At 39.3% G+C, this 23449-nt stretch overlaps 3 protein-coding genes across 6 annotated transcripts in view; 1 reads left to right on the forward strand and 2 right to left on the reverse strand.

Moving 5' to 3' along the window:
- Positions 1–936: 936 nt before the first annotated feature.
- LOC142893540 (uncharacterized) lies at positions 937–10908 on the reverse strand. Of its 3 annotated transcripts, XM_076034198.1 has the most exons (12): positions 10661–10908; positions 9375–9562; positions 9098–9235; positions 8667–8805; positions 7909–8083; positions 7689–7830; positions 6826–6978; positions 6188–6395; positions 2151–2240; positions 1973–2038; positions 1791–1867; positions 937–1245 (listed from the first exon to the last, which is right to left on the reverse strand). In XM_076034198.1, the coding sequence occupies exons 1-8, from the start codon at positions 10781–10783 to the stop codon at positions 6335–6337; spliced, it is 1119 nt and encodes a 372-aa protein (XP_075890313.1). In that variant the 5' UTR covers positions 10784–10908; the 3' UTR covers positions 937–1245; positions 1791–1867; positions 1973–2038; positions 2151–2240; positions 6188–6334. The 3 variants fall into 3 exon arrangements, with proteins under 3 accessions (XP_075890313.1, XP_075890312.1, XP_075890314.1); XM_076034197.1 differs by lacking the exon at positions 2151–2240; XM_076034199.1 differs by lacking the exon at positions 2151–2240 and having other exon boundaries at positions 6822–6978; positions 10661–10907.
- Positions 10909–12357: 1449 nt separating this feature from the next.
- LOC142893541 (type I phosphatidylinositol 4,5-bisphosphate 4-phosphatase-A-like) lies at positions 12358–18297 on the forward strand. Of its 2 annotated transcripts, XM_076034201.1 has the most exons (8): positions 12358–12626; positions 13718–13899; positions 14289–14395; positions 15636–15745; positions 15863–15974; positions 16085–16137; positions 16217–16307; positions 16400–18297. In XM_076034201.1, the coding sequence occupies exons 1-8, from the start codon at positions 12524–12526 to the stop codon at positions 16458–16460; spliced, it is 819 nt and encodes a 272-aa protein (XP_075890316.1). In that variant the 5' UTR covers positions 12358–12523; the 3' UTR covers positions 16461–18297. The 2 variants fall into 2 exon arrangements, with proteins under 2 accessions (XP_075890316.1, XP_075890317.1); XM_076034202.1 differs by lacking the exon at positions 15636–15745 and having other exon boundaries at positions 12365–12626.
- A 3408-nt stretch (positions 18298–21705) lies between these two features.
- Positions 21706–23449, reverse strand: part of LOC142893543 (uncharacterized) — a 52130-nt gene continuing 50386 nt past the window's right edge. The window contains exon 34 of the transcript XR_012927719.1: positions 21706–21722. The gene's annotated coding sequence lies outside the window, so the exon portion shown is untranslated. The remainder of the gene's footprint in view (positions 21723–23449) is intronic.

The following is a 23449-nucleotide window of genomic DNA, read 5'->3' on the forward strand; positions in this document are numbered from 1 at the left end:
ATGATGATGTCATCGGCAACCAGAGCCTCGCAAAATTGACAAGCATTTGTCATTCAGAAGGCGTCACCTCTATTCTAAATAACAATTAAAGGAAGTCATGTTGGTTTAAGAAAGAACATTTTCTTATGGAAGATAGAACTATTTGGAAATGTTTGTATCAGGATATTATGGCTTAACCTATGAAAAATGCACTTTTCATTTTATATATCAACTGCTTTCAATTATTGTAAGCAGACTCGAGCTATCAGCTGAAACAAAACTAGCGCACCCCAATTGCTGTTTCACTTGACAGCAGAAAGGAATGTGTGCACAGTCGAAGGGTGTCTGAAGCTACCACTGTGCCATCAGCCTCCCAACTTCACATTTAACCTTTCCTGAGCCTGTTCAGTCATTCAGAAGACTGTAACTTCTCTCATACTTTTTTGTTTTGTTTTGTTTATGTAAAATAAACAACATAATCATCTCATGCAAAGTAATTAAACAAATATTGGAATACTTTAGAAATGCTTCTTCAAGTAAAGTACATTGTTGGCTGACGGGTCACAGGTGGTAGCTTGACACCCTGCTGACAAAACCCAGGAGTTTTGTAAATCATATGACATCATAATGAACAAGTTTACAACTGAATTGATGTTTTATTTATTGTCTGGAAGCCGTGACCTGTATATTATTCCAAATGACATGCTGCTCTGGATCGTTCTAATGGAAGTAAAAACAAACGTGTTTCTAAACAAAGCATGGTTTTGTTTCTGTTTTCCCTGTCTTTATTTGTTTATTCTGAGAATAATGGTTTTAAAGCTGAGTTGAGTAACATACCACAAATGAAGGTAGAAGCATAAACTGTACAGCATAGACAGTATAATCATATAACTTTAAGTGTGTTTAAAATAAGGGAGGGGGGACCAAGTCTCATAACAAAATCCATCAAGACAAGAATAAGAACTCATAATATATTAATAAGAACAAGTTACTTTTTTAAAAGACAACAAAAGCTGAGGAAATAAAAACAGATAAATTCTTATTATGACTTATTTGATCGGAACAGATGCAATAAGCAAAGATAACAAAGAACAGCAGTCTTGTGCACGTATCACAGTGCTTGTAGGTATTTATTCCTTGAAGAATTCCTCAGAAGAATTACGGTGTCTTGAGCCTACAGTTATTGTCTGTGGACTGAGACTCAGAACACTTTATTAAGCCGGAGTTCAGGCAGGTAGAGGATGGCAACTTGAGCAGATGACTAAGCTGGAAAAGAAAGCAGACAGTAGTGATATGATCATCATTATTGGACACATAATGGCTTGTAGAGCATGTTTAAATGTCATCAACTGCTTATTTCTCAGTAAAGTACAAGCACCATTCATGGATACAAGCCATTGTTCTTAATTGCTTGGTATTATACATGCAGAAAATACATATAGCGCAATGCACAACGGTCATGCAAATAGGAATATTAACACACAATAGCATTTTCCATTCTTTATCATTTTAAATTTGAAAAATACCTGTGCACCAAAATTATAGCAGATATAGTTTAGCACTCGTAATTACATTGCTGCTATTCCAGGAGTAGTTGCGGACTTTAAACCATTTTTAAACATTAGTGAATCATTTAATCATTGTTTAAAACGACGCAAAACAAATAGCTCTCAGAAGGGAATGGGACATTTATTCACTTCCTCCATTTTTAGGCACCCTTCCACCTACTCACATTACACTTCCATGGAAACCTTTAGACAGCTTGTTACAACATTCAGTGAAATGGAATCTGAGTCATGTCACAGCCTCACCTTTGTCAAAAATTCCCTGATGGAATCTTCAGACAGTGAAGTCGATGAGGAAATCCTGAGTTTCAGATGTATGCAAACTACCAACAGAGTGACTTATCAAGACGATGCAGGCAAGAGGCAAGACAAACACTTGGTCATGAAAAAAAGGAAAAGGAAGGATTAGTTGAAAAAAGAGGTCCTACTGTTTTTGAATTGGTCAGTTGTAGGAGTAGCAGTTGGAGTATCTGTTGTCGTGTCTGGCAATTCCGCTGCAAACAACAGACTTGTTTGGCATCTTAACCTCTAAAAAAGAGCTAGTGACACAACAAACTTAACTCTAATTTTAGCTGATATCAGTTCACATGAGAAGAAAGATCCTACTGTTTGTGGATGAATGGGTTGTAGGAGTAGCTGTCAGAGTTTCCTTAAGTGTAGCTGTCGGAGTTTCTGTTGTCGTGTCTGGCAATTCCGCTGCAAACAACACACTTGTTTGGCATCTTTACCTCTAAAAAGCTTGTGACACAACAAACTTAACTCTAATTTTAGCTGATATCAGTTTACATAAGAAGAAAGATCCTACTGTTTGTGGATGAGTGGGTTGTATGAGTACCTGTCAGAGTTTCCTTAAGTGTAGCTGTCGGAGTTTCTGTTGTCGTATCTGCCTTTTTCGCTGCAAACAACAGACTTGCTTGACATTTTTACCTCTAAAATGCTTGTGACACAACAAACTTAACTCTAATTTTAGCTGATATCAGTTCACATGAAAAGAAAGATCCTACTGTTTGTGGATGAGTGGGTTGTAGGAGTAGCTGTCAGAGTTTCCTTAAGTGTAGCTGTCGGAGTTTCTGTTGTCGTATCTGCCTTTTTCGCTGCAAACAACAGACTTGCTTGACATTTTTACCTCTAAAATGCTTGTGACACAACAAACTTAACTCTAATTTTAGCTGATATCAGTTTACATGAGAAGAAAGATCCTACTGTTTGTGGATGAGTGGGTTGTAGGAGTAGCTGTCAGAGTTTCTGTTGTTGTATCTGCCTTTTTCGCTGCAAACAACAGACTTGCTTGACATTTTTACCTCTAAAATGCTTGTGACACAACAAACTTAACTCTAATTTTAGCTGATATCAGTTTACATAAGAAGAAAGATCCTACTGTTTGTGGATGAGTGGGTTGTAGGAGTAGCTGTCAGAGTTTCTGTTGTCGTATCTGCCTTTTTCGCTGCAAACAACAGACTTGCTTGATATTTTTACCTCTAAAAAGCTTGTGACACAACAAACTTAACTCTAATTTTAGCTGATATCAGTTCACATGAAAAGAAAGATCCTACTGTTTATGGATGAGTGGGTTGTAGGAGTAGCTGTCAGAGTTTCCTTAAGTGTAGCTGTCGGAGTTTCTGTTGTCGTATCTGCCTTTTTCGCTGCAAACAACAGACTTGCTTGACATTTTTACCTCTAAAATGCTTGTGACACAACAAACTTAACTCTAATTTTAGCTGATATCAGTTTACATAAGAAGAAAGATCCTACTGTTTGTGGATGAGTGGGTTGTATGAGTAGCTGTCAGAGTTTCCTTAAGTGTAGCTGTCGGAGTTTCTGTTGTCGTATCTGCCTTTTTCGCTGCAAACAACAGACTTGCTTGACATTTTTACCTCTAAAATGCTTGTGACACAACAAACTTAACTCTAATTTTAGCTGATATCAGTTTACATGAGAAGAAAGATCCTACTGTTTGTGGATGAGTGGGTTGTAGGAGTAGCTGTCAGAGTTTCTGTTGTCGTATCTGCCTTTTTCGCTGCAAACAACAGACTTGTTTGCCATCTTTACCTCTAAAAAGCTTGTGACACAACAAACTTAACTCTAATTTTAGCTGATATCAGTTCACATGAAAAGAAAGATCCTACTGTTTATGGATGAGTGGGTTGTAGGAGTAGCTGTCAGAGTTTCCTTAAGTGTAGCTGTCGGAGTTTCTGTTGTCGTATCTGCCTTTTTCGCTGCAAACAACAGACTTGCTTGACATTTTTACCTCTAAAATGCTTGTGACACAACAAACTTAACTCTAATTTTAGCTGATATCAGTTTACATGAGAAGAAAGATCCTACTGTTTGTGGATGAGTGGGTTGTAGGAGTAGCTGTCAGAGTTTCTGTTGTCGTATCTGCCTTTTTCGCTGCAAACAACAGACTTGCTTGACATTTTTACCTCTAAAAAGCTTGTGACACAACAAACTTAACTCTAATTTTAGCCGATATCAGTTCACATGAAAAGAAAGTCCCTACTGTTTATGGATGAGTGGATTGTAGGAGTACCTGTCAGAGTTTCCTTAAGTGTAAATGTCGGAGTTTGGGTTGTCGTGTCTGGCAATTCCGCTGCAAACAACACACTTGTTTGGCATCTTTACCTCTAAAAAGCTTGTGACACAACAAACTTAACTCTAATTTTAGCTGATATCAGTTTACATAAGAAGAAAGATCCTACTGTTTGTGGATGAGTGGGTTGTAGGAGTAGCTGTCAGAGTTTCCTTAAGTGTAGCTGTCGGAGTTTCTGTTGTCGTATCTGCCTTTTTCGCTGCAAACAACAGACTTGCTTGACATTTTTACCTCTAAAAAGCTTGTGACACAACAAACTTAACTCTAATTTTAGCCGATATCAGTTCACATGAAAAGAAAGTCCCTACTGTTTATGGATGAGTGGATTGTAGGAGTACCTGTCAGAGTTTCCTTAAGTGTAGCTGTCGGAGTTTCGGTTGTCGTGTCTGGCAATTCCGCTGCAAACAACACACTTGTTTGGCATCTTTACCTCTAAAAAGCTTGTGACACAACAAACTTAACTCTAATTTTAGCTGATATCAGTTCACATGAAAAGAAAGATCCTACTGTTTGTGGATGAGTGGGTTGTAGGAGTAGCTGTCAGAGTTTCCTTAAGTGTAGCTGTCGGAGTTTCTGTTGTCGTATCTGCCTTTTTCGCTGCAAACAACAGACTTGCTTGACATTTTTACCTCTAAAATGCTTGTGACACAACAAACTTAACTCTAATTTTAGCTGATATCAGTTTACATAAGAAGAAAAATCCTACTGTTTGTGGATGAGTGGGTTGTAGGAGTAGCTGTCAGAGTTTCTGTTGTCGTATCTGCCTTTTTCGCTGCAAACAACAGACTTGCTTGACATTTTTACCTCTAAAAAGCTTGTGACACAACAAACTTAACTCTAATTTTAGCCGATATCAGTTCACATGAAAAGAAAGTCCCTACTGTTTATGGATGAGTGGATTGTAGGAGTACCTGTCAGAGTTTCCTTAAGTGTAAATGTCGGAGTTTGGGTTGTCGTGTCTGGCAATTCCGCTGCAAACAACACACTTGTTTGGCATCTTTACCTCTAAAAAGCTTGTGACACAACAAACTTAACTCTAATTTTAGCTGATATCAGTTTACATGAGAAGAAAGATCCTACTGTTTGTGGATGAGTGGGTTGTAGGAGTACCTGTCAGAGTTTCCTTAAGTGTAGCTGTCGGAGTTTCTGTTGTCGTATCTGCCTTTTTCGCTGCAAACAACAGACTTGCTTGACATTTTTACCTCTAAAAAGCTTGTGACACAACAAACTTAACTCTAATTTTAGCCGATATCAGTTCACATGAAAAGAAAGTCCCTACTGTTTATGGATGAGTGGATTGTAGGAGTACCTGTCAGAGTTTCCTTAAGTGTAGCTGTCGGAGTTTCGGTTGTCGTGTCTGGCAATTCCGCTGCAAACAACACACTTGTTTGGCATCTTTACCTCTAAAAAGCTTGTGACACAACAAACTTAACTCTAATTTTAGCTGATATCAGTTCACATGAGAAGAAAGATCCTACTGTTTGTGGATGAGTGGGTTGTAGGAGTAGCTGTCAGAGTTTCCTTAAGTGTAGCTGTCGGAGTTTCTATTGTCGTATCTGCCTTTTTCGCTGCAAACAACAGACTTGCTTGACATTTTTACCTCTAAAAAGCTTGTGACACAACAAACTTAACTCTAATTTTAGCTGATATCAGTTTACATGAGAAGAAAGATCCTACTGTTTGTGGATGAGTGGGTTGTAGGAGTAGCTGTCAGAGTTTCCTTAAGTGTAGCTGTCGGAGTTTCTATTGTCGTATCTGCCTTTTTCGCTGCAAACAACAGACTTGCTTGACATTTTTACCTCTAAAAAGCTTGTGACACAACAAACTTAACTCTAATTTTAGCTGATATCAGTTTACATGAGAAGAAAGATCCTACTGTTTGTGGATGAGTGGGTTGTAGGAGTAGCTGTCAGAGTTTCCGTTGTAGGGTCTGGCTTTTTTGCTGCAAACAAAAGACTTGTTTGACATCTACACCTCTGGAAAAATTCTGTGATACAGCAAGCTTTGCTGTAGCTTTAGCTAATGTAAGTTCACGTGAGAAGAAAGATCCTACTGTTTGTGAATGGGTCGGTTGTAGGAGTAGCTGTCGGAGTTTCCGTAGGAGCAGCAGTTGGAGTTTCTGTTATAGGGTCTGACAATTTCTCTGCAAAGAAAATACTTGTTTGACATCTTTACCTCTAGGAAATTTGTGACAAAAGCTTTACTCACCTTTTTCCACATTCACTGCCACGCATCGTAGATCAGAGTAATAATTTCTAGAGCTGTGGAAATAGTGAAATTTAAAAATACTTTGCACAAATAAAGTATAGAATTAAAAACATATATAAACATGTGAAACTTCAATCTTTTTCCTGGACTAGCGGCCTCACAATTTTATTTTTCCAAAAAGCAAAGAAAAACTTCCTTGGCTCTATAACCATGTAAAAATGGTTAAATTGTTAAATAAAATACCTAATTTAAAGGGTCAGTATGTAATTTTCATCACTGTTAGATATAAGGTAAGAAAAAATTGCTTTGTGAAGTTCCAGTGGTGTCATTTCTTCTGGGGAAGAGGGTCACACCACACCCCCTCTCTGTCTGTTGATGTCAAGGCTTTTCCTTTTTTTTTGTATGTTTGTTTACAAAGCTGGACTGGCCGTGTGTGTCAGTGCCTGCCTCCTCCAACCCACGGGAACAGCGATCCACACCTACTTGTCACTACTTGACGCGTGGACAACAAAACAAATGGCGTGAGTCTCTTCACCCTGGTCATCATTCGGCATCCACGACAAGACGAACTGTCCTTCTACTGTTGAGTTTTGGATTACGTTGGAAGGACTGCTCAACAGAAGCTGATTATTGATCCTGTCAATGAAATGAATGAATATAATTGAGTTTGACCTTTCTCTTAAGTCTCCTGCTCATATAGTGACATACATATATATATATATATATATATATATATATATATATATATATATATATATATATATATATATATATATATATATACATATATATATATACATATATATATATATATATATATATATATATATATATATATATATACATATATACACATATATATATATACATATGTTTCTGTTGGTCATTGAATGTAACTCTTTTTCTGAAAAAACAAAAAACAAAAAACAAATTGGGATTGCATTCACACAAATAAGAAAAATAATGCTTATCCAATTGTGTTTATTACATTGGTAGTGTTAATCATCAGTTTAACCCTCCTGTTATGTTCGTTTGTGAGGAACAGGCAATGATGTTCCCGGGTCAATTTGACCCGCAACATAACAGGAGGGTTAAGTCTTTTTCAATGCAGAATCTTGTTTAGTGTCTTGGGAAGGGAGATATGAGCACACATTTTACTAATTCTAACATTTTTGATATTCCATTTATAGTCATTGACAGGAGGTGCACCCAATAATTTCTGTCAAGCTAAAAACTTTAAACTTGGCAAAATCTTTGAAAAAAGCAAGACATTTTGTGGCTAAATAAATAAACCATTGTGTATGGACTGTATTTAAATGACGGGTGGAATATTTTTTCTGTTTTACCTGGAAGATATTGCCACTGCGTGGATGATGATTGTCAAGGTGTGATTGACAAAGACCTTTAGCAGAGCTCCATTGGTTGGAGTTGGATGCACGAACAGAGGCAAGTAGATGCCCTCAATGCACGATGTCACTTTTGGGTCCACTAGCACCGACAAGTAAACAAACAGTTGATGAAAAAGTTTTAGCTGCAATGACAGTGTCTCTGAATGTGAAGTCTGACCTTTTAAAGCAAATTGAATAGGTATTTTGCTTAGAGCGTCCTTAGGGGTTTTTGTCACCAGCTTCCCATTAGTCTCAGTCAGGTTGATAGTCTGCCGGGGAAAGTCCTCCATTACAAGCTGGACAGCAAAGGCCACCCCAGAGGCATCAGTGGGATTGAATTGGAGCCTACAGGACTGAAAAAAGATTGAAACCATTATTTATTCACACTGGTGTTGGTGAACTACATATGCAGCCACTGAACATTTACTCTCATTCGTTTTGAAGCAACGTGGGTAAAGTGTCTTGCCCAAAGAAGGACACACTGAGACTGGGATGGAGAAGGGTTCTTACCACCAATCCTTCGGTTATTGGATGACCTGCTCTACCTCTACTGCACTTCTAGTGCATGTGTGTGTGTGCCTTTTGAGAGACTCATCTTGTGTCCTTTACTCAGCATTTGAACAGCTCCCATCTGTACCCGACTCTGCAGCCCTGCCTACAGAAGTCCGAGGAGGGAACTTCATACCCAGAGTCAGCCTACTACTTAATTCCAACTCCTAACACTCAATCTACGAATGAATGAATACAGTATATACAAAAAATAGAGGAATGTCATTCACATAGAAGACGCAATAAAATATTTATACACATTCATAAAAGGAGTAGGAAGAACTAAATACTTTTCCAATTCCTACACCTTATCACTGTTTCTTATGGGTTGTACAAAAATCTAGAAGGAAGAGTGTGATACAACACATGCTTCAAAACATTACTCACTGATGACAGCGAAAGAACAGAAGGTTTGTTGCAGCTTCTACACTCAGAAAACCTCGATTCTCCATATCTGCATTTGACCTCATCGCCATCCGGGTCAAAAGCCAGAAGTTGGATGTTTCTCAAACAGTTTGATGGAACTCTAAAGAAAAACATATAGACACAGACAGTTTTGACCCTGGTTTCAAGTGGTGTTTGACAAGCTTTACAATCATATAGGAAATACAGGAATGGAGACACTGTGTTGAGCTACTTCAAATGTATCTCCTGTATTCTCCTTTCACGAGGTTACAGCAATGTTGTTCATTTGTTTACACAATTAAACAGCTCTGATTTAAAGGAATTTCACAGCATACATTTCAAAATTCTAGCTAATTACATAGAAATAAATAATGGCAAACCAATGCCACAACCCACATTTTAGTGGGGTTTACCTTAAAGCTGGCAATATGGTGGTTTGGGGTGATCTGTTAGCATGGTTTGTGTCAGACCTGTTCCTTAGTTCGACCAAAGTCACAGCCCTCCATGCTGTGACACCATTTTGGTTTTCAAGCCAATTTCTGCCCTGTATCCTGAGGTGGAGATCAATGAAAAGGTCAGGGTTTTCATGTGAGCGATTAATGTTTTGGAAAAGCTTTTAGGCAAGTTTAGAGTGTATTGGAACGTTGAGCTCCCCAAAGACAGCAGAGTGTGATGACAGGCTGATCTCACCTTAGCTGGAATAGACCGTTGCTGGGGACGAGCCGAGTCATGATCCCCTCTGAATGACACCACTCTCCTTTCTTTTCTGAGATGGTTTTCACCACCAAAGACCTCTCATTACCACAATTCCCACTGAAACAGCCCCAGGTATCACTATCGCTACAACTTCTGAAACCCAGCTTATAACGAAGGACCACCTGTAATGAAACAAGAATGCAGAGATACTGACAGAAAAAAGGTTGTTTCACAGTGGGGTTGAATTCACAACACCTGCAGTAGCAGGTAACCAGACATGCCCAGCTAAAGTGATCGTGAGCCCAAGATTATAAATTCATACAAGATCAATCAACCAATCAATCAACTTTACTCCCACAACAACACCTAAAGCAAGTGTCTTAATGTCCAAATCTATTGTTATCAAGCATTTTAGGATAGACTAAGAGCAGAGGCTCTCATCGTCAATCATTCAATGTTTAACTGCATTAGTAAACTTAATTTCACAGACTTTTGACAAATAAAGAAAACAAATAAAGAGAGGGGTTTGAGTTTGTCACACAAATAATGTTTTAAAAAAACAAACTTTTCACCATTAAAACTAAATTTTAGGCTTAACATTTTCTGAACCTAAAGCCCCAATTGATTACCCTTAGTCTTTATTGGTTAAGGAAGCATCTCTGGTCATTTCCAGTGGCATATCATTACACCATTACGCCCATAATAAGGATAAGTATAACATGGACTGCTTTTTTCCTGCTGGTTACATGAGGTGGTTGAAGCAGTTTTGTTTCTTTGTTCAATGCAGTGACTTATGGAAGTTGTTTTTACATTGTATCAGGGACTGTTTGATGAATGAAAAGTTCCTGATTACTGATGTCTTAATGTCTAAAAGGAAATGAATGTTAAAATTCAAAAATTATTCAGTTATACTTTTTCTCAAATGCAAAAGTCTTAAATTGGCAAAGAACTGTATATGGCAACTTTTTAACTGCTTTTAACACTTTTTAAAAGTCACTTATGATTTTTCCTTTTTTGTCTATCAACCATTGATGTGTTACAATAATTATAAACTGCGATGAACTGGCGACTTGTCCAGGGTGTCCCCTGCCTTCGCCCTAAGACAGCTGGGATAGGCTCCAGCAGACCCCCGTGACCCTGAGCTCGGGACTAAGCGGGTATGGAAAATGAATGAATGAATGAATGAATAATTATAAAAAGTGTTTAACTCAATAACCAATAAAATTGTAAATACCATGTTTAATACCTTCATGTTAAATGCCATTCAAAGAAATACTCACTGTGATCGTAGACCCTTTGGCACTAGACTGTTTTGGGTGATAAGTCATGACCGTTCCATAGAAATGCGATGCGTTGGTGCTATACGCAAGAAGCAGCACAAGTAGTGTCGTAGAAAGTGACATAGTGACTGCACCAGTCCTTGCACATCAGCCGAATGACAAAGGCATCACAAATGTTATTTCAGTGAAACAAGAGAGTCAAGGAAGTGTTTTTTTTTTTTTAAGCTTCATTCTTCTTGGATTCAAACCCTGCTCAAGAAAGACCAGTTCCTCAGAAGAGGTTGGCATTGAAGTTATCAAGATGGAACAGCATTGGCATGATTAAATCAGTCTGATAACTCCCCCCCCCCCCAAAAAAAAAAGCATTATCACACCATTAATTGACTTTTCAGTCTCATCCATCTGTCGTCATTATTCCTTCATCTTCAAAGTCGGGGGACCTCAGTGAAATATGTGTCTTTTTTTGCCATGATAACTTCACAAGGACTGTTGTAGGTTTGTCTGTGAGTTCCAGCTTCCTGTTTGCTCGTGCTGCGTGGCGTCTTACCTCCCAGGTTTCTTCTGTCCTGCTATAGCTCGCTGACCCCCTGCCTATTCCTGACAATCCTCCCGTCTGCTCCCTCTGAATTACCTGTGTCCCTGCTGCTTGCCAGTCATTCCATCAACCCAGAGCCTCTCCCACTCCTGTAAATACTTAGCAGCAATTTCCCCATGACATTAAAGATCACTTTAAACTGTACCTGAGTCGGTGTGCTGCATTTGGGTCCTAGCACATCCAATGTCAGTAAGACATTTTCAATTAGGTGGGCTGAATAGTTCCCCATTTTGCTGAACTCTTGTACAAACACCCACATACAAGACAATAATCAGACAAACAACATATTACATTTAAACAAAGTAACAAAGTGTTTTGCTCCTTCACCGCACCCCCAATGAAATTAGTTTAACATAATTAAATATATAAGGTTAAAAAAAATACATTAATATTAATATTAATATGTATTAAATAATGAACCAAGTTTAATGAGGGTGACAAAGTGTTGCAGTTGATGGCAGGCCTTTCTGTCTCGGGGTTTGCATTTTCTCCATGTTTGTGCGTGGGATCTCTCCAGGTACTCCAGCTTCCTTTTACAGTCCAAAAACATGTATGTGAGGTGAATTGGGAACTCCAAATTGGGAATAGTGATGTGTGCTATAAACTGGCAACTCATCCAGGCAGTAACACTGCATTTGCCGTAGACAGCTGGATAGGTAGGCTTGGCTTCTACACCCCCTTTGACTCAATACAACATTAAATGAAAGACAGAATTCGGTTACTCTTCAGAAGAAATAAATGGGAACCATTTCAAAAATAATATCTAGGAATATAAAAAGAAAAAAATAATTAAATGTGAATAAAAGTGTCATAATGACGCACAATCTTTAAACACAGCTGCCGCCTGTTCAGAATCTCTGTAAATTGTGAGAGCGTCATCTAGTGGCCCAATTAAGCAAGAGCACTTTTTCATGAATTTGAATTTTTACTGAAGGACAACGATTAAGCAATAACAGTTAAAAAAACAAAAACAAAAAAAAAACACGGATGTGACATCAAATGCTCTGACGTCTGACGTAAGGGGGGGGAGAGAGACATCCGTTCGAGGAGAGCTCATTCATTGGTCAAACGCGCTGTTCATCACAGCCGTGACTCAGATCCCAGTCATGTGACTCGTGTTGTGTTATTTCGCTTCCGCCTTTGGTGTTCTCCCAGTGTCATGTGGAAGTTAAAGACTTAAAGCCCGAGAAGTGTGGGGCCTTAGCGTTACCGCCACTTCTGTCAAATCTCTGCGGAAGTTTGAATTCTCTCCGCCGCATACCTTGGCGATGGCAGACGGGGAACGGTCACCGTTGCTGTCCGAGCAGCACGACGGAAGCAACGGCTTGTCTCCCGGGGGCAGCTCCCTTGGATATCCTTCCAAACCACAGAGTATGTCACTTATTTTGTTTGTCGACCCCGATAGATTGCTAAATATACTCTCCAGAGGCCTTTAAGTCAACTTATTGGACACCTTTACTTGTATTTAGATCAGAAAAATGTCATGATGTAAGCTAGCTTGCACACAATATTGCTAACGTCACGCCTGTTTTGTGTTTATAGTTATCTGTCACTCAATTACATGCATGTTTTTATTGCTAACATGGTTGTAGGGGCCGTATGGTATTAAACTACAGTAAGCACCTTTCATGAATGTGTTATGCTAACAGCTGAAATCCATGATAAACATTCAGTTATTTGATACTTGGTTTATCGGCGGTTGTGCAGTAAATATACACACGTGGTCTGTTGCGAAGTGAAATATAATTAACGACATAACATTCAGCATGTCCTAGTTACATCCTTCTAATTGTGGCTATTTTTTAAGTCTTTATATATTATTGTAACCTAAGATCTTTTTTAGTTTTACAGAAGGACAAAGCAAGCTTTGCAGATTGGTTTGAGTTAGACATAATAATACTTATAGTTACTAATTAAATATATTCGTTTATAATTATTACTTTTTCACAAGCATAAATGCAGAAAAGTGGGTCATCAGAATGAAACTGGACTTGCAGAGGATTATGTGCCTTACAATACAGTATTAACTCTGAATCACTTCACTCTTTCTTCTCATGTGCTTTTGAAGCCTACCCTTTAGGTGCATTATGAACCAATCATACCATGTCAATATTAGTTCAAAACATCACATTCTCCTCTTGCCCCGTTTTTTTGCCGCAAATATGTAGTTTCAGATGTTTAGCTGCCAAAGATGTATTAAAAATATAAAGTAGAAATATATTTAAAAATATATATATTAAAAGCTATTTGCCAGCACACGTTTGAGAAAATAAAGTATCTGAGACATGTTCAATCAAACATACGTTGACAACATTTAAAGTTTACTTTTTGTCCAGCTGTAGAAGGTAGATGCTTGGGGAGATTTGAATCTTCTTGCTTTGTTGTTGGTGCTCTTCTTCCAACAACCCTTGAATATAATCAGTTTCAGTGAACTGAAGTGCCTCCTTCTGTCCTATCCCAAGGTCTGGCACCATTCCCCAGTGCACTGGTACCAGGTGAGCCCCCTCCCCCATACTCACCGCAAGGCAGTCCAGATAGCAGCAGCGCTCCCGTCATCGCTTGCAGGGTCTGCCAAACCACCATATCGGTGGAGGGCAAGACGCACCAGCACGTGGTGAAGTGCAGTATATGCAACGAAGCTACGGTGAGTCATAGCACATCATCAGCACACAATGTGCAACAGTGGATCATTGCCTTTAGCCTCCCGCCCACAGAAAAGTGGAGTAAAGTAATACCTATCATTCAAATGTTTGGGTTTTTTTCAACCGAAAAATACTTATTATTGTTTTATTAAATGGCTGAGTCGTAGTCTTTTCTTTGCTTTTGTGGATTGGTAAAACATCTTCAAGTGCCTTCGCTTTGCTATGTCATCAGATTTCTACAGTGTCATGGACTTCCTGTCTCCGGAAGTCTCCCCTGTCCCCCTTCAGAATATGTGCAGAATTTGTGCTGACCTAATCCAAACTGAGCCTCTTAAATCTATTTTAGACTTCTTTTTTAAACCGCTAACATTTGGAATTTTATTTCCTGCAGCCGATAAAAAATGCCCCTGTTGGAAAGAAGTACGTCCGTTGCCCATGCAACTGTCTGCTGATTTGCAAAGTCACGTCGCAGAGGATCGCTTGCCCAAGACCATACTGGTGAGACATAAAGAGAATTAATTAATTAATTTGTGACAAAGAAACAGTTATTCTGTAATGTGGTACAATGTGTCTTGATTGAAAATAACGGATGGAATGGGCAGCTTTAAGATTATGCTGCCATGAACCCCCTTTGTGGAAATTCCTATATAATAAAACAGCACCAGATAAAATAACAGGTTCAGTGCTGAACAAATCACTCTCAGAATTAGAGACACATGAGATAATTTCACAATCGTACATCACACCTGTAATGAGCCATCGGCTTTCATCAGCGTTTGGTTCCTTGGGGAGATAGAGAGATGCCAGATGAAGCAGGTCGTGACCTCTGTGCAGCCTGTGGTTACTGCTCGTGGTGGGAGAAGGTCTTCAATGGAGTTGGTTGGAACATTGCTACGCTCTTGCCAAGTGGAATTCCCTCAGTAGGGCCTCAAGCACTTATCTCTTAAAGTTATCTCGTTAAGTTGAAGAGTTAGCTGCTAGAGCGGAACTGGATGGATGTGCTTTGTTCACAGCCCCTGTAGATATCCAGTAGCATCGTAGAGAACGCAATGGAGAAGAGTGCGTGTGCTTAGACTCCTCTTGCCTCACCCTGTTTTTGACTGGAAACGGTTCGGATGCATCGCCATTCCCTTGGACCCTGTGGTTGTATTCAGTCATAGGATGAAGCCATGAGGGGTCAACTTCGTTATTTGCAACCAAGTTTGCACAGGATTTTGCAGAGGCCCTCTCGATTGATCGCAATCAAAGTGGCACGTCCCCTTCTTTTGTAGACATCTGCTGGCAGTCCGTCACTGTCTGGTGCCTTTCTGTGCCATACAAGCATTAGGAGGACCAGCTCAACCATTAAGAACATAAACCTTCGCTGAAGAATGCGTTTCTGGAATAAATAAGCACATTATTCCATTATTTTATGTCTTCTTTATAAAATTCTTCAGAATACAAATAAAGAGTCTTTAAACATTCTCGGCTACTGTCACAGACAACAGAAACCAAAAAGGACAAGTTAGCGATAGTTTTGGATGTTCTTCTGTCTCTATTGCATCCAAGATGTACAAACAGTAAACAAATCATCAACGTGTTTGCGGCTCATAAAATCTTTTCACGGTTTGCAATTCAGTCACGTGTTGACATATTCTGAAACAGCATTGGCTGCCAATAAAATTTCCAGCAGTTTAGCTGGTTTAAGTTCCTTCATTACTGAGTCAGCTGCTAGTTGTAACTGTTGTTTTCTTCCAAGTTTTCGCACATTGTATGTCTACTGTAACACTGTCAACATCCACCCGCCGTCCAGTTGCCAAAATACTGAACTGAGAGATGCTAGGGGGGAGCGTTCGGTGGCTATAGAAAGTAAAAGACTTTTCTACAGCTTCTCCTTTACAGTTTCAACATAAGCTCTATTATCCAGCATTCAAATAAAGTAACGTCATTATTTTTATTTTATTATTTATTATTTATTTTGCCAAGTAAACGCATCATCAGCCTGGGACCGGTCCACATTGGCAGCAATAATCCTGAGCCTCAACACCAGCCCGCTGGCGTCCGGGTCATCTGCGGACACTGTTCGAATACATTCCTGGTAGGACACAATAGCTGCTCACCAGCAACTAGTTTCTTCTCTATAGCTGAATATTCTGCATTTGTCTCTGTCTTAAATTCACAACCAAGCTCTTCTTCTCTCCTCTCCAGTGGACAGAGTTTTCAGACCGGACCCTGGCCCGATGTCCACACTGCAGAAAAGTGTAAGTTCTAAATTGCTGTTTATGGAACAAGCAGACATTGAACACTTCAGTTAAATATCCTCCTATCGTTTGTTTCCAGCTCCTCAATTGGCCGTCGTTACCCGAGGAGGCGGAGCCTGCTGTGCTTCCTCCTCTTCATCCTCTTGGCCGCCTCCACTGCAGGACTTATGGTGAGGGTTGTGATGTGACGTAATGACATTCAGGTTATAGGTTTTGATAAGGATTCTTTTTAAAATCTACTTTTGCTTGTCTTGGTGTTCAGGTGGGCACGTGGAAACCGGCTAAGGACTCCAAGGGGATCTACGTCACGTGGGTGCTGGTGATGTTGCTGGCTCTGTTCACCATGGCACGAACTATCTACTGGAGCTGTCTGAAAATCAGCAATCCCATAACCAACATCACATAGACAGAGGCAGAACGAGAGTAAAAGTGGGACAAGTAATGGAAAGTGAGTGCGCGGGTGGACGAAGAAAAGGAGGCGCGATGGGAATAGAGGACAGAGAGAAATAGAAGATATACATACAATGGTAGAGAGAAGCTTTAAAACTTTCTCCACAAGTAACTGACGTTTGTTCGGAAACCTCGTTCTTACCTGCACAGATGTGGGATGTACATATGTGGATAAAAGCAGAGGAGAGAATGGAGATGAAAAAGAAAGCATTCTTTCTCTTAGGTTCTTAATCATTTTTTTTCCCTGCGTTACCACTTCTAGCAATCAACACTGTCACAAATAGTATTTTAGCCGGAAAATGTGATGTATGATGGACTGAAAAATAAGTGAAGGTCACTTTTGGGCTAATAAATTAAACCAAATAAGAGCGAAGAGCTGGAACTTAAAAGCTAGGGCGAAAATGAAATTCAGTCCAAACATTAACATTGAGTCACTCCCTCCTCACTCTTTTTGAACGGACGACAAAATGCATGTTCACATGACACAGAGAGCGTTAGTCGCAGAAACCCAAAACTGAACACAGTTACCGCAGTGAAGAGGGTGGTCATGCGCTTTAAACACCTGCAGTAAGAATGCAGCCACAACTAGCACTCACTGAGCTTAGCATAATGAAATAAAACGTCCCATTCTAATAATTACACTTGATGTTATGTGTGTGATATGGCCGCTTAGGGCATAGACAGGCTAATAATATCCATGGTTGTTGGTGCTAATGCTATGCTAAAGAGCTATCAGAGAACCAGCGTTTGAAAGTGTGACTGGAATTCTCTCAAAGACCAGCAAATACTAACATATAAACAGCCATATGATGGGCATTTATCCAATATTAGTCAACAGCTAATACTGGGGACTGAAAATCACTTCATACTCACAACACTGGATTCCAGCTGCTTGACTACACAGTGTTGCTGCTTCTTTTTCTTTTGTCAGAGAGTAAATGAAGAGCTTCACTTCAGGCTCTGGGAATTTTCCAGATTGCTTTTAGCTTCTTTTGACACTGTTGTTAAAATCCTAGGGTGAGATAATGCCTATTGACATCATTTAGCAGTGGTTGCCATTACCTTACATTTATTGATGTGGGCAACAGGGATTGAGTGCTGAATAAAGTGTTGTCAATGTTTTGTACAAGTTTCCTCCAGTCAGAGGAGAGTTTACAAGTGATGATGCAATGTGCAATGTGATTCTGCTGAGCTTGAGCAAACCTGCATGTGGATGATAGGTGACAGACAATAACATGCCTAATATGGTGAGGGTCAATTTAAAAAAAAAAAAAACTATTACGGAATAGATGGGCATTAGTTCAGAATCTTTGTTTCTTAGTTTATAAGGTGATGTGATTAACGGCCGCTGAAGTCACTGACATGATTACACTTGAAGAACATGCAGAGAGTATTCTTCCATATAATCCCAGATCTCTGTATCAAACTAAATGGAGCCGACACTCATGCACCCTGTTAGTATGTGTTCTTGTCAAAAGTGTAAATATGTCCAGTGGATGTTGATTATTCTGGGCTGTCCAGGGCGATCGCAGCTGTTGCTTCCCTCTTGTGGTTGATTAATGTGAGTACCTGCTGGCTGTGAAACCTGTTGCACTACAATGTAATGATATACTCCTGTATGTTTCTGTCAATATGACGTAGGTGGATGGTTTGCTTTTGTTTTGGTTTTTTTGTATACCGTGAAACAAAGTAATACTTTTAACAAGTTCACCAGTGTCAATGTCTCGTTTTTCCCCCCCAATACTGAGACCGTTGTCTTTTTTCCCTGCTCCGCTAACCTTAAATCTTTACGTTTGTCATTATCTTTAAGTGAACCCATTCAGACAGATCAGTTGGTTTAGTTCTAGACGTGTGTGTGAGAGCGTGTGTGTGCTCGTAGTATACTTTATTATCTCATAAAAACCAATAAATTGGAATATTAAATCACTCCTAGTATTTTGTTAGAACAGTGACTGCTCATCAGCAAAACAGCAAATCATCAGCAAATACTGGACTGATATCGGCCATCAAATCTCATTCAATCTTTCAACTCCATCTTGTTAAGTTAAATGACAACAAACCAGAGCAAGTGTTTTGTTATAATAATCATACAACATATAGATGATTATAATTGTTTGAATTTTTGTTGCTTATTCAATTACTACTCTTAAACATTTTAACTGCCATTAAAACCTTAAATGTTAGTGTTGGGTTCAGTTGCACATCCTCCACTTTTGCAGGGTTCATGTCTCTGCTGGGGGGAGGGGGGTAAGCTTTTTCCTCAGATGCATTTATTTTTCTGTTCCACTAGAGGGCATCTTTTGATTGTACGATCAGCAAAGCTTTTCAGCGCAGCCTCCAAAAACCAAAGCTTCATCTTTTGTCTACTTTAAATGATTTTTAGATGTTTGTGCGTGTGTGTGGGGGGGGCATCCTTATTTTGTTGCTCTTTTCATTTTGACCTCTCGCCTCCTTGACAGGGTGGCATCACTTGAAATCAGTGGACATCTCTTGATAGTGTTGACTGTACAGAATACAAAGAGTCACAGCCCATAATTTTCTTGAGAATTTACCTCCGGAATTTGGCAGCATTTAATTTCTACAACTCTGGCCAGTTGGGGGAAGGTTTTTCAGATAGCATAATTAACGTACTTGGTTGTCTTCTGTGCAGTTTTAGTTTTTCACCGTTTGAATTCTTAGTACTTTTGCATGTTATGGAACAAGAATTAACTCCATTTAAACCACATACTCATACTATAACATTTTTGAAAAGTGAATGACAACATTTTATGTTATGCCAGATTTTCCCATTTAATTTGTCTGCATCTGTGCAGGAAAAGAAGCTGTCTTTGTTTGCAGAGTGGATTTGTGTTCTTCTGCCCTTTTCACATTAGTGCTCATGTTGAGTAAGATAACCTTGTGCAGACACATGTATTTGAGAAAAGTTAAACTTAGAGGTGAGTGATATTTGGGGAGCCTCCTTTTATGAGACTGTGAAGCGTGTGTGTGTGTGTGTGTGTGTGTGTGTGTGTGTGTGTGTGTGTGTGTGTGTGTGTGTGTGTGTGTGTGTGTGTGTGTGTGTGTGTGTGTGTGACCCTCTCCTCGTCTCCAGCTGCCGACTGAGAGGGGCGGCTGTAGTGCCGTGCAGCCTTCCTCCTGATTCGACTCTCCCGAGTCCGAGCCTCCTGTGGCTCAAATCCTGCTGTGCCACCAATTGCTCGCTCCTGAGGGAATCTGAAGCGCTCTGCTGACATTCTGGAATTTGGTTTATTTTTTAGGGAACACTGGACTGCGTTTCTCATTTGATATGACATTTTATTTAAATGTCTTTACATCTTCTTTCTTTTTTTTTTTAATAACTTTGGATAGGTCCTATCCAGGATGACTATGAATTTGTCTTTTCATTTTCTTTCTTCCTACCCAGAGACAATAGTTCCTTCCTTTTGACACTTTTGGGATTTTTTTTCCCCTGAAGATTTGGTGATTTGGTGACTTTTTTACACGCGTGTCTGTGATAAAGGCAATAGGTATCCTACCTGTGTCTGTCTTCAGGTGGTTGTAACTTTTTTTGCGTGTTCTTCTGACCATGTGGGAGGAAAAAAAGGCCAATGGCTCTCAGCAACAGAGCCAAGCACATGCAACTCAGCCAAAAACATCGAGGAGCTGCAACAGCGGCCGCATCTTGGAGACAACTAATCACAACTTTGCCTCAAACATCAGCCCTGTCAACCGGTGAGGATACAAAATCCTTGTTTAATGTGTGTCACAAGTGCAACACAATAATGCATGTATCTTACAGCAAGCGTTCTATTAAATACTTCATTCGCAAGATCTAGGAGAAAGAAAATGACCCTGTTGCCCGTAAGAATATATATATATATATATATACATATATATTAACTAGTATTTTATAACGTCAAACAACTCATGTTCATTATTAATTTCAGCTGGCTAATTCAGACACATAATGTAATGATCGTGTGATGATCGAATAAGTCGACACAGGACTGTGACCAAAAACATTTTTTTTTTCAACTTTTTGGGCAACAGTGTTGTAAGGACCTTTGTAGATTTAATTCAAAATACAAAATGAATAACCAGTGGGAGCACATGGAAAGCCACTTGCCTTTTGCCTTGATATTTAGCCATTATGCATTCCATCTTCAAGGATAATTCCTGTTTTGTGACGTCCGACTCATCTCCTCACGTCTTTCTTACACCAGCTTGTGATCAGAGGGTAAAATCAGAATCCAGAATAGAGCCACATTATACTTTTGAAATGTTCAGTGCACGTTTAAACATATAAACATTTAAATGGTTATTACTGATAAAATGTTGGAAATGTTTATCCTCTGCAGTGAGTCTAAAGCAACCCCACTCTTGCCTTGCCGTGTCTGCATATGCAGCAATTAACAAGTGTAAAATAGTCGCATGGTATTAACCCCTTGCCAGGCCTGCTGACCCTGTCATTATGGACGACTGTGTGCATGCGTGTGTCCCTATGGCCACGTGTCTGTGTTTGCCGTCCATCCAAATCCCAGGCTTTAAATGTTTTTTAAAAGCCCGACACAATGAGTTACCATACACACGTTGCCCAGTTTCAGCTGTTTGAACCGCACACCAGGAACATGGGAGCGCGACATCATCCAAGCATTTCAGTTTTGTTTTTCTGCATCTTGAGTCCTTCACCTTTACTGTTTTTTCCATCAGTCAGTCCTCTGTGCTCCAAGCCATTTCAATTACATTTGCCTGATGTGTTTCTGAAACTTGCTCTTCACTCTTAATGTTTCATCCATTTATTTGTTCATTCTGTCTTCATTTCAGTCTTTCTTTTGCTGCGTCTCATGAGCTTTCCTGCATTTGTGTCTTTGAAAATGATAAGAGGTCATCCACTGTTTCCCGCAACAAATATTTAATTATTGATATTTAATATTTCATCTGGCTGCCATTATTGTTTTGTACGAAACTGCGACTGGTTTTCTTTAGATAGTCAATAGACTAGGTGTGTATGTGTATGTGTAAGAGAGAGAGTGCTATGCTTTGAGGCCATTTTGAGCCTTAGCTGGGTTTTAATGCCCTAAGGGAAAGTTGACTACAGGGGAGTCCCCGCAGTAGCTGTGTGAGCAGGAGCGTTTTGAATGATAAATCAGGACAGACTGATATAATGAGTGATGAGTGAGAATGACAGCGATGGGACAAATTAGCGCCATTAAAGGACAGTGCAAAAGTGGGTTTTTCATTCATCCTCTTCTACCATAGAGACGACTTGCTTGAGATGTTTTGCTAATTAGAATCAAGTGACCCTTTGGGAAACCCAGTCCCCTTAGTCACTGTTGCTACTCAGGGCATGTTTTAGCCTCACGGTGCAGTCCGATATGTAAATATGACAAATTTAATCTTAACCAGTTTCAGAAATATCAGAGTAGACAACAAGAACATTATTATTATTATTATTATTATTATTATTATTATTATTATTATTATTGTTGTTGTTATTGTTGTTGTTGTTGTTGTTGTTATATGTAATAATAATACAATATAATAATATATAATGGTATTAGATATTATTATTATTGGTTATATTCACAACAATATTTGTCAGGGCAATGATTTAAATGCAGAGGGTTAAATAATTAAATAGTTAAATTCTTCAACAGAAGCAGTAACTGTGCCATAAAAAAAAGTGTGTGTAATTACTGATGCAAAATGTGTTAGAATCCAGATTTAGGTAACGCATTTAAGGAATATTGGGAAATACAATTTGTTCTTTCAGATTTTTCCTAATAGACAGAAGCAACAAGTTTGCCAGGTCGATCGTTATTTTGGCCTAAACAGATGCATTTTGATTCAGGAAAATGTTTCATTGGTTCAGCTGCAACCTGACTGGAGGCCAAGGCAGAGAAAGCAACAATCGACAATAGGCAGGGTGACCTTGTGCAACGATAACGTCTTCCCAGTCACGCACACATTTAGCCTACACACTCACCATATGACCGAACACATCGTAAATGTTTAAGAGGGTTTAGGTTTTTGGAATGTGGCCAATGGGATTGCAAGAGAAGGCAGTAGGTTTTAAAAGTGCAGCTGAAGCAGCTGCACTTATATTGCAGTTTCAATTGTTCGTGGTCTTTCGCGCTCAGACATCCCAGTTCAAACTCACACACTTTTTTTAAGCATGCTCCACTGCCCACAATGTTCTCTTTCATCTGTTAACTATTAACACTTTCCCTGTACTTTCACTGATTCCACAGCTTTCAATTTAGCATCATATCAGATACCAGTCTCTATTCAATGTCTTTTAGCCAAGGCAACACGAACACAGAAAACCTCAGTGTTTACCAGGGATAACAGAATGACAGTCAAGACAGTCAAAGTGAGCTAATATCCCTGATCCCTACAGATAGATAAATAGGTAGACAGATAGTAGTAGTGGTTTCCATGGAACATCAGGCTACATTTGTAACACTTTGGAACCTCAGATATGTGTGTGGTCCCATAGTTAGTGATGGGGATTTGAGCAGAGCGATCTGACAATCAGATCACTTTGTGTTGGGATCCATTAGCTCATCCAGCTATGAAGGAAAAGAGTTTCTAGGTCAGCAAGCCTTGGAGTCTGATTATTAAGTGTAATAACTGTGGACAGGAAGTTGTAGGATAGGAGTGTGCTGAATAAAAAAAAAAGGGGGGGATGAGTGGAGGGGGGGTGGCAGGGTGTATTGATAGCACAAAATAAAATCCAACATCCTGTCTAGATTGATTGAGAAATCAGTAGTATTATTTTGCGAGGTCAACTTAAGGAAATTATGATGTCAATTTAGATATTTGTGGTTTCCTTACATGGTCAAACTGCAGCCATGTAGCTGGCAGTCAATGATGTGTCAAG

Source organism: Nelusetta ayraudi, unplaced genomic scaffold, assembly GCF_046127955.1.
Source record: "Nelusetta ayraudi isolate G7.1 ecotype Tasmania unplaced genomic scaffold, CSIRO-AGI_Nayr_v1 ptg000042l, whole genome shotgun sequence".
Taxonomy (NCBI): Eukaryota; Metazoa; Chordata; class Actinopteri; order Tetraodontiformes; family Monacanthidae; genus Nelusetta; species Nelusetta ayraudi.